At 42.2% G+C, this 15,809-nt stretch overlaps 1 protein-coding gene across 1 annotated transcript; it reads right to left on the bottom strand.

Moving 5' to 3' along the window:
* Positions 1 to 4,392: 4,392 nt before the first annotated feature.
* LOC119332685 (polyamine oxidase 1-like) lies at positions 4,393 to 7,921 on the bottom strand. The gene is made up of 7 exons (XM_037605842.1): positions 7,732 to 7,921; positions 7,361 to 7,619; positions 7,021 to 7,167; positions 5,178 to 5,988; positions 4,997 to 5,078; positions 4,768 to 4,854; positions 4,393 to 4,670 (listed from the first exon to the last, which is right to left on the bottom strand). The coding sequence occupies exons 1-6, from the start codon at positions 7,847 to 7,849 to the stop codon at positions 4,775 to 4,777; spliced, it is 1,497 nt and encodes a 498-aa protein (XP_037461739.1). The 5' UTR covers positions 7,850 to 7,921; the 3' UTR covers positions 4,393 to 4,670; positions 4,768 to 4,774.
* Between the last annotated feature and the right edge of the window lie 7,888 nt (positions 7,922 to 15,809).

Here is a 15,809-nt window from a genome sequence, read left to right on the forward strand (position 1 = left end):
AAAAAGGGAAAACTCTTAGGTTGCGACAAGTGGCGCACATGCAACACGCCATTTGTCACAACCTAGGAAGATGGGAGTGATCTTTGTAATGAGTACTCCTCAATTAGTGATTTGGTGGGAGACTTGCCTAACCACCACTTCTTATGTGGGTCTATGGGGGAACGTATCTAGTGCATCGGGGCAATTGGTGCTACGGTGCACCGGACGTGTTGCATATTAAAAAATGTTAGAGAAAATCCGAAAAAAGATTAGTGCATCGACACAACATCAATGTATGTTGTCACAAATATTAAAATAAAAATTCAAAACAATGTTCAAGATACAAAAATGATAAATTTGACATCAATGTGCTAATAGGCCAAAACTGAAGCCTTGCTTGTGTTATGTATTATTTAGTGTCAAATTTGTCATTTTTGTATGTCAAGCAATGTTTCAATTTTTTATTTGAATTTTTGTGACAACATACATTGACGTTGTGCCAATGCACTAAATTGTTTCGGGGTTTTTTCAAATATTTTTGAATGTGCAACGGGTGACCGGCGCACTGGTAGCATCAATTGCCCCGATACATCAGATACATACACGGGTCTATGGAGTTAATTGAACGTTGGTACCACAATTGGGGAACTCAACGAATTGGTACCACCCCTCCAAAAAAATGATACCACTTTCCAAAAAAAAAGCAAGACAGTAAGGTCTAGGGCGGGCAACTACAAATCGTTCTAAACTCCATATAAACACTTGTTGACCGGGAAGCTGACCAGCGGGGCCTGCATGTTAGGGGCTGACATGGCATTTTCTTTGGCAAAAGACCCTTGTTTTATATGTAATCACGCAAATGCCTTTGTTTGCGAAAAGGCTCCTATGAGTGAATAAAACCAGCAAAAAAAAGAGTTGTGTCGGGATAGGTGTGCTGAACTAGGTATTGCTTGCGTCCAAGAAGAGGCTTAAATATTCTTATACTCTTATGTTAGACACGCCCGACTGTTCCTCTTTTTGTATGTATTTTTTTGTTTATGATTCTTTTTATCATTTTTCAGATCTTGGGTATTCTTCAGGTATTCTTTCTTTTGCACATTCCTTTTTTATATAGTTATTGTAATAGATGGTTTAGTTTTTTCAATACTGTCGGCATATTTTGAATTTACACTGAACTTTTTATTATGCAATATTTTTCAGATCATTGTTTACTAAAAAATGTTCAATGAATACAAAATTTGTTCATCACATATTATACAATAATGTTCAGTGTGTATTTATACAACAATGTTCACTGTATATTTCCAAAAAATATCACATAATATAAAAAGTTAAATATATATTTAAAAACCTTCATCATGTATTTAAAAAATGTTCATCATATAACTAAAAAAGATCATTGAATATTGAAAAAATGTTCAATATATATAACATAATTTTTCATTGTATGTTATATAATAATGTTCAGTGTGTATAATACAATAATGTTCAGTGTGTATAATACAATAATGTTCGGTCTATATTTTCCAGAAATATCACATAATATAAAAAAGTTCAATAAACATGTAGAAAACTTAATAGTATGTTGAAAAATGCTAATCATATAATTAAAAAAGATCATTGTATATTATAAAATGTTCGATGCATATAAAAAAATTGTTCAGTGTGTATTTATACAATAATATTCACTGTGTATTTTCAAAAAATATTGCATAATACTCCCTCCGTTCCAAATTACTCGTCGTGCTTTTAATTTAAATTTGAACTAAAACCACGACGGGTAATTTGGAACAGTGGAAGTAGAAAATAAGTTAAATATATATTTAAAAACTTCACTGTATAATAAAAAAAATATTCATCATATAGTTCAAAAAGATCATTGTATATAAAAATAGTTCAATGTATATAACGAAATTGTTCATGGTATATTATACAATAATGTTCAGTGTGTATTTTCCAAAAATATCCGATAATAGAAAAGGTTCAATATATATTTAAACAACTTCATAGTATATTTAATAATGTGCATCAAATAATTAAAAAGATCATTGTATATTATAGAAATGTTGAATGTATAAAACAAATTTTTTCAGTGTGTATTTATACAATAATGTTCAGTGTGTACTTTCTGAAAATATCGCATAATATAAAAAATGTATTTTATATTAAAAAAACTTCCTCGTATATTAAAAAAATATTAATCATATAATTATGAAAGATCACTGTATATTTAAAAAAATGTATATAACAAAATCGTTCATCTTATATTATACAATTATTTTCAGAGTGTATTCTAAAAACATCGCAGAATAAATGGTTCAGTGTAAATTGAAAATATGTCGACAATATTGAAAATACTTATACCGTTTATTACATAACCTATATAAGTAAGAAATATGTAGAACTTTTAAAAGAAAAACCCGAAGAATACCCAAGATCTGAAAAAGATAAAAGAAATCTGAAACCGAAAAAACACTTACAAAAAAAAATGAAACTGTCAAAGAAGACTAGCACATGTCTAAAGTTTAGATTATCAACTAATGTAAGCCTGTAGTTTGATGCAAGCCTTCCAGTGGCGTAGTGGTCATCGATTTGTAGACGCGCACCCAGACTTGGAACTGACCTGCAATTTTTTTTGAAAAATGGTATCAATTCTTTGAGACTGCCCCAATTGTGTTACCAACATACAATTAACTCGGGTTTATGTCGTAGTCCAATTATTATTTTATGGCGTATATGGTGCCCACATAGTGCCACATATTTGCTAAGCAAAATGATATATACAAAGCAAACCGATATGCGATGCCACGAGTACATGCCTAATTTAGTACCCCTCCGGTCATTCAGTACGGACCAAATAAACAAATTCAGTACAGAGCAAATAGTGTCCACTGTCCAGATTCAACATCAAAATTCAGAGTAGCATTCATAGTAGTATAGGAAATAACAGAATCTACAAAGCAGCGGCAACTTGCTCGACTCGCTCCCAAAGATTCCCTTGGATGGCGGCGGACAAAAGGAGGCGTTCGCGCAAGGCTCGGCTCGCTCCTATAGATTCTCTTGGACGGCGGTGGAGGAGGGGCCGAAGAGAGCATCGACAGGATTGGGGAGAGGATAGAAGAGGCACCCCCACACTGCTCGGCGCGGTATTTCCCTTGGACGGCAACCTCTCTGAGACACACGCGGTGACAAGGACCATGGAGAGGATTGGAAAGGGGGAGGGTGCGGGTGGCCATGGAGACGGCGGCAGCGGCGGCGGATGTTTTTGGCAAAGGAGGCTAATGCATTTGGATGTTGTGGTCAGCCTGCTGCCACCGGTGGGCTTTGTCGGGCTGCCCATATTTGACACATAATATAAAAATAAGTTTCAATGTGTATTTTCCAAAAATATCACATAATATAAAAAAATCAATATATATTTAAACAACTTCATAGTATATTTAATAATGTTCATCAAATAATTAAAAAGATCAGTGTATGTTATAAAAATGTTCAATGTATATAACAAAACTTTTCAGTGTGTATTTATACAATAATGTTCAGTTTGTATTTTCCGGTGTTTCCCTTGGATGACAACCTCTTTGAGACACACGGCGGCGACATGGACCATGAAGAGGATTGGAAGGGGGGAGGGTGCGGGTGGCCGTGGAGATGGCGGCGGCGGATGTTTTGGGCAAAGGAGGCGAACACATTTGGATGTTGTGGTCAGCCTGCTGGCACCGGTTTGCTTTGTCGGGCTGCCCATTTGTGACACATATTTTTAATGGATTTCCAAATACGCCATTTAGGTTTTTTTCTCCATGGGTGGCATTTTTGGGACAAGTGGGATCCAACGCCGTTTACATCCTGACCCAATATCCAGGCCGATCTCGGGCCTCACATTTCCACCGAATTTTAAATAAAGCCGGAAATGAATGATTACAGATTTTGCATAAAAAATAGTTATAATCATTCATCTTAATACCGAAAATGATCTATTTGTTATTTTAAAATACGAACATAGCCATTTTCTGTGTGGTCGGACCAGGCCCAGGCTTGGCTTTTCAGGCCATGCTTTTGCAAGCTTTCAGCACTTTAGGATTAGTTCAAAGTTTCATGCAAGGTGGTTCTAAAAAAAAGGTTTCATGCCTGGTGCAGCAATTGAGGATGAGCAATGTTGAGGGTGATGGTTCAAAGCAGAGCATGTGGGGCTCACCCTATGTGTGATATAATATATATTTCTAGAAGGCTGGCGGTGCCTTCTTCCTTCATCATGCTAGGTGTTGGCTGGTTTTCTCCTGATTTTCTCAACTTATCTGGGCACCAACGTTTTCTTAATTAATGAAAATGGCACAGATTTTGTCTCGAGTTTCAAAAGTAATTAACCTCGATTATTCATTGAACTGCCTTTCCATATATTTGATATTTGCTCAATTATTCAATGTTATATCCCTCTTTATTGCATATGAATATAACATTGCTTCCCACAATATTTTAGTAAAATGTGATTGTACAACAAGTGGGCAATACACATTAGTGGCAACTCCTGTTTCGTAGAAGCTCCACAAATAATTAAATGAGAGAAAAAAATATGGATTGTCCAAGAAAAGCGTTGAACAATGATCCAACGCAGATGAACACCCAAATAATCCAGTTCTGGCTCATTTCGACCTGTCAATTCTGGTGTTTCAGCTGGTGACTCCGTGATTAACCTACAACACACGAGGGGAGCAACGGTTAGGCGCAACTTTTATGGGTTAAATTGTTAGTACTAGTAGGACATTAAGCGTTAGTAACTTGTGTAGTTACCTTGAGATTAGTCATGCTTCCCCTTGACATCGTATTTGCACATCTTCTTCTTGGCACAGTTGATGAGGATGTCAGCAGAGTCGATACCTAGGAAACGCCAACACATCACACGTGAATACCTCAGGGAACGAAAAAAAGTGAAAGCAAAACACTCTGAACAACGCAGAGAATGGGCATCTAAAACACACAATGCAGAGCACGAGGAGAACGGATTTTGATGTATGTGTACCTGCAAGATACGCTCCGTGGACATATCCGTTGTATTTTTCGCTCGTGTGCTCGCCCGTGAAGTAAACCCTCCCAACTGGAGCCTGGATTACATCAGAGAAGAGCATCAAATTAGTTTAGTTTATTGTCAGTGGAGGAGGAGAGTGAAATGCAAGATAAATGCAGTCTAAATTTGTACGTACCCGGATGAGGTCATATTCGTAGCGGTTGACGCCGATGGGCCAGTTGGAGAATGAGCCCTTGAAGAACCGGTCGGACCACCACCGTGGCACGAGGATTTCCGTGGCGTCCGGCACGTCTTTCCCCGGGAACATCTTCCTCAGCACCGCCACCGCCTCGGCCATGGTCTGGTTGTCGGACTGCTGCTCGATCCTCCTCGACTCGTCGTCGGTGACCGTGACCAGCAGCACGTTGGACCCGGGGTACTGCTGCTCGAACTGTTGCCACACGGGGAAGTACCCTCTCCGGCCGCTGGCGTAGAGGAAGAACTCCTTGCCGGAGCCCTCAGGCCAGAACCTCTTGGGGAACCTGAGGAAGATCTTGGTGTACACGGCCATGTCGAACTGGTAGATGGACACGATCTTCCACGACGGCAGCTGCGGCTTGAACCGTATGAGGTCGGTCTGGAGGACGCCGAGGCTGGCGGAGACGACGACGTAGTCGGCCCGGTACACCTTGTTGTCCTCGGTCCGGACCATGACGCCGCTCGGGAAGTAGCTGATCTCCCGCACCACCGTGTTGAGCTTGAGCCTCGGGTCGACGATGGCGCCGGACTTGCGGTCGGTCTTGAGGTACTGCCCGGCGACATGGTACACCACGGACTCGTACCCCCGCTGGTCCGCCACGAAATAGACGTCGTCGCCGAAGTTGCTGAACGTCGGCAGCGGCTGCGTGTTCTGCAGGCTCGTCACGCGGGGTGGCTCGGCGAACTCGAAGTCGTGCTGGTAGTAGTCGATCACCATGTCCACCGGCCTCGCGGGGCCCGAAGGCATACTGGGACACGCAAGGGAAGGTTGCACGAATCAACGCACGGTAAAATAAAAATACATTTCTCTCTGGAGATCATCAAACAATTTGCTTGCAAAAGGGAGAAGCAGGCGTGCGCATCTGGCTGATCCGGTCGATGCAACGGTCGGCCGGAGGGTGCAGTTGCCATTAAGATATTTAGCACTTTGCCTAAGGCGGTATTTTGTACAGCTGTGAGGAAGCTTTAGGAGTAGTAAAATAGTTGGTGATGTCGCACTTGAATAATCTTGCTCTGTCACGCTCGATCAGATCAGAAGCAAGAGGTGCTAATGATGCTAGGTCACACTGCCTTTCGCGATGCTAGGTCGCCGTAGACGAAAATGGAGTGGGTGAACGGAAAAAAAGTAGTGATTTCTTTTAAAAACTTGAGGCACTTTTTAATGATATTCGGCTCTTGGACTCGGCAGTGGCTGCCGTTTGCTAAAATTTTATGGAATTGATGATTTAGTATTGCAAACTGCATGATTGTGCTACGCAATTTGCTGGAATGCACTTGCTGGGCAAGAATATATATGTGAGTCCAGGCATTGGTGGAGACATGTACATAGAGTAGTAGTTAGAGATAAGGGCGAGCAAGAGTCATCGTCGGATTTTAAGGTGCATGTAAGACTTTCAATTTGGAAATAGACTCCTCTTAGCATGAACAAAAAAGACTTTGTGGAGGATTTGTGGAGGATTTATCCCCAGGATTTTTTTCTTATGTGAGTAGTTTTTTTTACGGGAGTAGGTTTATTCATAGGATTTCGTTCCATCAGAATTTTTGCAATTAATTCATTTGAACTATATTTCATATGAAATTTTCATATACTCCAACCTGTGAAAAATCCTGTGTTAGAAGGATCATTGCCTTCTAGCGCATGAATATGTGTTAACGTCACACCATCAGATCCATTCGCTCTAAATCCTTAACAAATCTCCCAGAGCTCATGGTTAAAAGCTAGCACACATCACTAGCTACTGCAAGGGGCATGGAGCAAGATGAACGGCATAGATACGTACTGGTCGTTGAGGCGTTGCATGGCCATGACAGACATGTCCTGTTGGCCGCTGTGGTGCAAGGTGCCGGAGAGCTTGCTCCCGCTCTCCTCCACTTCATCCATCCTCTCGATTATCTTCTCAACAATTTTCTCGTCATAGAGACCACCGCTGCATCCGCAAGAATTAATCAGCTCAGCTGTGAAACAAATGTAAATATTTTTCATAATATTTGGTTGGATCTAAGTTAAATCTAAGCGGATACTTCGGCCCTTTGGCAGAAAAATCACTAAATATATGGTGATTTCGGCTATGATTGAATTTTTTCTGAAACTGAAATTCGAAAACCAGCACGTGCACATACTCTTGCTTGTAGGTGTTGCTGGCGAGGTGGTCAAAGTCGGAGCGGAAGGTCCTGAGGTTGAGGCCTCCGGTGCCATTGGCCATGGTCCAGATGGGGTTCATCTCATCTCCATTCACCCCTTCCACCCAGTTGGCCCCCATCTCAACGTTCACCCCGGCGAACTTGGTCTTGTGGATGCGCCCGCCGATGCGGTCCGTCGCCTCCAGGATCAGCAAGTCGGTGATCCCGGCCTCGGACAGCCTCTTCCCAGCCGAGATCCCTAAGACCACCAAGCACAAGAACTTGCATCAGTTACATGTGCACTCAAACCAACCTCCCCCATGCATGTATCGATGTCCATGCAAAATGCATGTATGTAGCGTATAGCTTACCGGACATGCCGGCGCCGACGATGATGACTCTCGGACCGGCGGCGGTGGCCAGGGCGGCGCATTGTGCTGCTACAACGAGCACCAGAGCTATGGCTCTGCAGGGCTTCATCTCTAGCATCCTTCTCCTTCTTTCTCTCCCTCACTCACGAAGCTTGGAGACTTGCTTTGCTAGCTAGCTAGCTTGTGTTGAAGGATGGTGGTCCATCGCCAAGTGTATATAAAGAAGCGGCGCAAGACGCGACGGGGCGCGGGGGTCTCTCTAACTAGTAGTAAAGTTATTTCTTGGCTAACGTGGGTTGCTTGGAAGCAACATTACCTTACGACATGCTCCGGCCGGCCGAGAATAATATTGTGTGACTATAGCACAAACGGTTTGGCCAACTCAAACCTTGGGCCTTTACCTTCAAAAAGACAAGTCCCCCGTCCCTGTCTAGCTAGAGTTCATTTTTGTGAGATCCATACACATGTGTTCTAGGAAATAATCCTTCAGTTTGGTCCAACTTTCATTGTCAAGTCTTTTTCTGTCCTGCAAAATAGCCCACTTCTTTTGCCTATGTTTCACTAAGTTTACGTTGACGATTATTTTTCAAAAAGTTTAAGTGGAACTTTGACATAACCACAAGAGGAACTCAAACTATTCTGAAATGCATACATGAAAAAGAAAAAGCGGAGCATTTTTAGTTTTTTCGAAAAGGGGATTGCCCCGGCCTCTAGATCACAGGATGCACACAACCATATTATTAGACGTGAATCAATTTACAGTCACCAAGTTTAAAATTGTAAAACAAATAAAAAGTAAAACACAACCACAACCGGCCGAACCCGCAATTACATAGCTCATCCACATATTCTACAAGTGGCTTGCTAGCTAAACTGATTAAATACACTCTCCACAACTGATTCTAGGCGGCTGCACCAAGAGGCCATAAGCGCAAGCGCATCCACATGCTGCAGTGATGACCACATAGAGATGAAAGTAGAACATAATCCACTAAAAATCATATGAAATTTGCATCTATGAAAAGAATGGTTTCATCAGTTTTGTTCATTTTCCAAAACATATTTTTTTAATTTTCAAAAATCTACTGAAAAACAAACCAAACTACTATGAAACTTACATCCATAAGAATTGGTTCGGAAAATTTCATCAATGTTCCATTCCAGTTTCAAAACGTTAATTTTTTAGTTCTGAAAACATATTCAACTTTGGTCTTGTTTGAAAGGTCTCTAAAAGATATGTATCTAACCCTCTTCTTGCAGCTTAATAAGAGGATTCTCGCTCAATGGTGAGGACTTATTTTCTTACACAATACCGGTGGACCATAAGCGTCTAGGAGTCCTACGGACCTTCGCTTTGAGGTGCCCCTACATTCAGTCAGATGTCAGAATAAATGCAACACATATCGACATACCTTGGGGTCGGAGTGGAGCATGGCGCATCAAAGCCAACCTACAAGGAGAATACATCGCAGGGAGGCAACTAGTAAGTCAACAAATGGTATTTGTCGGTTTTGCTTCTTTTTTTTGTTTCAATTGCATTCATGATTTGTTTTTACATTAAGTTCTATTGGAAATGGTTTGGGATAACCTTCAAAAGGTAATCTTTTTCGCAATTGGTTGGCTATGTTATTTTATCATGATTTTGCTGCATACCTCCAGACCTCCTTGTATGTTTGTTGCACATATGCCATCCACTGGACAAGTCCCTCTGAGGAAGGATACCTAAGAACTATAGCATTGCTCCACCTAGGATCATGAATATCTTGATGTCACAGCGAAGAAAAATCCCTCATAAATTCATCAAGGTTCAAGAGGTACATATAGGAAAGCCCCATGAAGGAGGGCATCAGGGGACTCCTGGTGAGCCAGCGCACCATGGAGCATGCCCCTACCCTAGGGCACATGGGGCCCACTAGCTCCCATGTCCTTTCCGTTTCACAAGCCTTCGTCTTCCGGAAGTGAAGATCTCATGATTTTTCTTAAATCACGAAGTTTCCTGGAACCATGGACATAAAAAAAATGTAATTATGCCTTTTGGCGGATAATTAGTAGGTTAGTCTAGTAAAATATTAAATATTGTAATAAAACAACATAATTTTGCATGAAAACTTCAAAAGTTATAGATACCTTTGGAATGCACTAAACCAGATTTGCCGAGCTGCATTCCTCTAAAACGTGAAGTACCTTCCATTAACTTCTACGACATCGACATTGTGCCAAAGATCTCTCTTGGCATTAGGAAGGTCGTCGGAAGATATGTGGCGGGTGCACGAGATTTGGTGCAAAGTAGTTTGTGGATGAGTCGTGCATGGCCGGCCACTCTATTTCAGCAAATTGTCAGACGGCCAGGTAGGGCCACTACATGTTTCCTATTTTTGTTGACCACCATCTCCCATTGAGCTAGCTTCAACTCAATAACCTCTTCATGTTTAAATCAACATCGGAATCATCGAAAACTCCTCCGCCATCGAGCTCATCGACACAAATCATGAATCCAATATCACCGACTTTAACCTACATGAGTAAATATGCACAAATAGAAGAAAATATACCTTCAAGAAATTCGTCGAACACTATGAGGATGTCGAGCTCCTTATTGGTCTAGTAGGAGAGGGGAGGTCGGGTGTGTCCAATGCTCCGGTCAGGGTGACACGGGGGAGGCATCTAGAGCTTGGAACCACAGGGAAGGAGGTGTGTCTGGGAAGGAGCACAAATGGGTAGCTAGATGGCACGGGAGATGGAGTTGACATTGGCGGATAGTCTTTGTTTGACAGTGACATCCTCACCAAGCTCAGGAAGGAAGGAACGGTGGCGGTGGCACACGCCTGCGTTAAGCTCCCATGGAACGAGCATGGCGGTAGACAAGCGGATGATAGCAAGGTGTGATGACCACAGGAACATGTGTGTGGAGGCGAATTCTGCTAGATGGCACCGTTCCGACGGTCGAATCTAGATGACCAGAACGGTGGCAGCGCAGTGAGGTGGGTGATGGCAGGAGATCTGGTGCGTCCTAAAATGCTTGTGACGCCAAAATTTTTGTCGATAGAGTTCATCATAAAAACCTTGTCCTTCCTCTAAATACGAAATATAGTCTAGAGGCATGTTTATACAATGCACTATAACTTTAGCCTTTTACGGACAGAGCATGTATGGACAATGAAGATGGTCGGGATTTAGCGACTCAGCTATACTTGCACTAATGGTTTATTTTTTTGTGCATAAAATCTTTTAATCCATTCATCAACTGTCATGGCACTATAAAGAACCCCAGAAGTAAAAAAAATTACATCCAGGTCCGTAAACCACGTAGCGACGACTACGAGCACTAGAGCGATCCGAAGACGCCCCGTTGTCATCGCCCCTCCTTCACCGGAGCCGAAAAAACATTGTTGTAGTAAACAGTCGGAAAGTCGTCGTACTGAGGCCCCGCAGGAACAATGCACTAGAAGAGCAACCATGAAATGAAGAGAAGCATAGATTGAAAGAGTCCAAACTATAAACACACGAAGAAAGATTGGATACAAGGAGATCCACCAAAGACCACTACCGACCAAATCCCGCAAGATCCACCAAAGACACATCTCCGCAGGCCCTCTGACAACGCTAGACAAGCGGGGAAAACTTTATTCAATCTTTCTGAAGTCGCTGCTGCCTTGCCTATCTGAGTAGACATAAACCCTAACAGACCTTAAAAAACACGTAAAACAGAGCAGGAACCCTCCAACCGGCAAGGACCGGGGTCCATCGTGCCTCCATGACCCTAAGACGACACGAGACGAGGCAGACCAACCATGGCGCCAATGGGAGGGAGTCACCAACTTGTCCTCGGGTTCCTGCCGGCTGCTGAGCAAACCTGAGAGAAAAGCGGTGTGTCTAACCCATCAAGTTGGGACTGCTCTAATGGTTTCTTTTTCGGCGCTAATCAAACTCGGATTGCTGGGGTCTCAAATTTTTGTTGACACAAAACAGTTTCATCATTTGGTATCGCTCCAGATAATTTATGGTCGTTGGAGCTGGTCGGTGCAAAAAAGAGGAGCTGCAACACGCTGTGCAGACTGAAGCCGAAGCATGCGTACGTGCTTGAAAGTTGGTTGAGTGTGCCATGGACCACCTCTGATCAGCTAATGACGCCCTCTTTGTTTTCTTGATGATAGTTAATTGGTGCCCACTTCGTTGAGCTCAAACGTGTTTCTTTTTCCACTTTGTAGTTAAGCATGTGAGGCTGGAGTATGCTCCACCAGGACGTGTGCAATCATGTCTCCCTGTCTCTCTTTGGCCAAGGCAAGTCTCACGAGGTCGATTATGTAAGCCTGGGGGAAGATCTTGTCTTGTAAGAATTAAACCTAGTGGGATTTGATGCTAACTTTGCTCTATGTTTATTGTTTGCTTTTGCCTCAAAAAAGCTATGTGCTTGCATTTATGAGGCCTCATCATATATGTCAAGAAAGATGTGTGACCTTGACTGCTAAATTTGTGATTTAAGCTTGCGGAAAAAGAGTCGGTTTGGTCATGAGCTACCAGCGCCGACGCGGTGAAGCACGCGGACTCTCACCTACGCCAATAGGTAACCCATGGCATGGGTCACGTTGTAACGGATGGGTAAAGATAGGCTCGACACATGTATACACACTGACGGGTCCTTCGTCCCAAATGTTCCCCGGCCACTAGCGAGTCAAGGTAAGCATCGACAAAGAGAACCTTTAATAACCAGTTGATAGCTTGTTTAATCACCCGTGATCAGTTGACGTACAGATCTGGACAACTAAATTTGGAAAGCTTAAACTTGGAGCGCCTTGCGAGGAAAATCATGTGCGAGAGGACAATGAATCCCTCTTTTCCTGTCACGTGTGTGTGTGTGTGTGTGTGTGTGTGTGTGTGTGTGTGTGTGTGTGTGTGTGTGTGTGTGTGTGTGTGTGGTGCTCTGTTGCGGATAATTATGATTGCCATGCTTCCTTGCTGTGCATGGTACAAAATGTATCCCAAATGTATGAGTATTGACAGTCTTGAGTTGGTTATGAGGTAATAATGGCAGAAAATATATCCCACGTACAGGTGACTTTTCTCTTTTTGAGTTGAAGTATATCTGACTTTTGATAGTGTCGAGTGAATGAGGTCGTAATTGAAAAAAAAAACACCTGGCCCCGCGTCGTCCTCCTCTGGTGACACGGATGGCGCCTGTTGCCCCCAACTTCGACGCCCTTCGCCTCGTCGCGGCTGGTCGATGTTGGCAGGTAAAGCCCCTGCAATAGGCAGTGGTGGTGTTCCCCCTTTCTCCCTTCTCTTCCTCTCACTCCTGAAAGGATCAAGATGGATCTAGAGAGAGAGAGAGAGAGAGAGAGAGAGAGAGAGAGAGAGAGAGAGAGAGAGAGAGAGAGAGAGAGAGAGGGTGTTGAACTCAAACTATTCTGAAATACATAAAAATTGACGTAAAATAATGAATCCATTGTAGAAAATAATGAAATAGCTCAAGTGGCTTTTGAACCACTATGACATCCAGACATGTGTGGATACTAAATGAAACCTTGGAAGCAGAACATAAGGTAACAAAGTCATATGAAACATGCATCTATGAAAAAGAATGGTTTCATAAAGTTACGTTCAAATTTTGTAATTAATGTAAAGTAGGACCATAGGTTACCTCAGTGTAACAGCACCATAAGTTCCTTGATGACCCAGTAACAAATAAATTGGATGATAGTTGTTGGGCCATCAAGTGCAAGGGTTTCTAGCTAGCAAGGAAGCTTCCCGCCGTAAAGAAACCGAGGTTACAAATCCAAAAATATCACAACCAAGCCTTTGTCAAATAGCACTGCAATACAATTAAAAATCTACTTGTGACCACAACACTTCTAGTCAGGTTGCCAATCTAACTAGTTTTGGTAGTTGCAACACATAACTAGTGCATAATGTGGTATGAAATCTTTTGTATTTTTAAGTAACTGGAAATTAAAAGTTCATATAAAAGTGATTAGGATAATTTTATCACAGAGTCAACTGGACGGGGGTTCATAGGTTCAGAAGTAGCATCTCGCATGGAAGCAATAACACATAAAAATAAGCATACACATGTGTAATTTGTAAATCAAGAAATCATGGAAAATTACGGCATAAGTTAATTAGGGTTGCATTATATATGCAATACGTCCATAATTTAAGTAGATTGACACACATAAAACCTAATGTGGCTAATACTCCACCCAAGGTAATCAAATCCTCATATACACCCAAAGTATTAAGTAATAAATATATCATTGCTTAGAACATCATGAGCTTGATGACACACCGTCGAAATTCATATTCCTGTTGTACATATGACAAAAAATCAAGCAATATTTTTATCCTTCGCGAGGCAAAACTGTCCACACTTTTCCTCCCCTACTGTCTTGAAAAATACACGACAAATATGGATCTACTATATTTAATGCACACGACTACGTCTATTGTTCATTTGTTTAAACAGACTAAAATGGGTAGATTAATATAACAGAGAGCAATATACATCTGTAAATTACACCTTGCAACCATCAAAAGCTGAATCATAAAGTAATCATTCATTCATCACATATCAAAATATTCACTGCAAGAATAAAGTATAGATGATCACAATTATGTAGGGTAGGTCATGTGATGTAATCAACAAAGCACAAAATTGATCTTGTTACATAGCTACTACTCCATCCGTTCCATAATGTAGTGTGTATTGATTTTTCGAAAAGTCAAACATTACAAACATTTACCATGTTTATAGACAAAAATATGTTGCTCCATCTGTTTCTTTTCCGGCGCTAAATCAAACTGGGATTGCTGGGTCCCCTTTTCTTTTTTGACAGAAAAGATCTTCATCATTTGCGATTTTTATGGGTATTGGAGCTGGTCGGTGCAAAAGGTGGAGGTACAACACGCTGTTTGGGTTGAAGCCGAAGCATGCATGCTTGAAAGATCGTTGAGTGTGCCATGGACCTGGCATCAACGAGATCACAGTAGAGACTGGTTATTGAATCCCTGTTAAAACGGGCGCTAGAGGGGAGTACGTGACGACATTCAGCTAATGATGTGCTTTTTCCCCCACTTAATTGTAAATGTGCAGCTGGAGTATGCTGCACGAGGGCGTGTGCAATCATGTCTCCCTGTCGGTCTATGGCCAAGGCATGCAGGCATGTCTCACGAGGTCGATTGAGTAAGCTTTGGGGAAGATAATGTTTTCAAGAATTATAAACCTAGTGGGATTCGATGCTGCTTTGCTCGATGTTTATTGTAAGCCGTGTGCTTTCGTCTCCAAAAAGGCTAGTGGTGCCTGCATTTGCGAGGCCTCACCATATATATGTCAAAAAAGATGTGTGGCCTTGACTGCTAAATTTGAGTTTTAAGTTTGCCAAGAATGGGTATGCTTGCATTTGTCATGAGCTATCAGCGCCGACGATGGCCGACGTGGCGACTCACCTACTCCGATAGGCAACCATGGCATGATTCACGTTATACTACTGGCTAAAGATAGGATCGACACATGTACGTACGTACATACGGGTCCTTTCTCCCAAGTATTCTCCAGCCTAGCCAGTCGGGGCAAGCATCGACAAAGAGCTACTTTATTAACCTGTTGGTAGCTTATTTAATCACAAGTGAGCAGTTGATGTGTAGATCTGGGCGACTACATCTAGAAAGCTGAAACATGGAGCGGCTTGCGAGGAAAATCATGTGCAAGTGGTCAATGGACCCCCTCTTTTTCCCCACGCGGACCACGTGTCGCTTATTGTGCATAATTTTTTTCCTATGAACGCATGTATGCACCCTACGCCTATGAGCATCTTCAAAAGACTGAGCCGGCACATCATCTTCATATTGAAGAATTCGTCACAGACGTATTCATATTCGACGGGAGCGTCCACTACCACTGAACGCACATCGCCGGAGGACTTGAAATAAATCAAGAAAAATGCGGCCAGCAATGTCAAGTTTAGGACTTGAACCTTGATGGGTTGATTCCACCACAAGGAAGCTGACTATCTAAGTTACACTCAGTTCGCTCTTGATGTGCATAATTATGGTCGTCATGGCTGTGCATGCTACACCTCCTGCAA

Source organism: Triticum dicoccoides, chromosome 7A (assembly GCF_002162155.2).
Source record: "Triticum dicoccoides isolate Atlit2015 ecotype Zavitan chromosome 7A, WEW_v2.0, whole genome shotgun sequence".
In the NCBI taxonomy this organism is placed as follows: domain Eukaryota; kingdom Viridiplantae; phylum Streptophyta; class Magnoliopsida; order Poales; family Poaceae; genus Triticum; species Triticum dicoccoides.

Excerpts from the sequence above, each read along its gene's own strand:
- LOC119332685 (XM_037605842.1), bottom strand. The coding sequence starts at position 7,849 with ATGCTAGAGATGAAGCCCTGCAGAGCCATAGCTCTGGTGCTCGTTGTA. Across the intron at positions 7,168-7,360 it reads AGCAACACCTACAAGCAAGA|CGGTGGTCTCTATGACGAGA; the intron begins GTATGTGCACGT and ends TTGCGGATGCAG. Across the intron at positions 5,079-5,177 it reads ACGAATATGACCTCATCCGG|GCTCCAGTTGGGAGGGTTTA; the intron begins GTACGTACAAAT and ends GATGTAATCCAG.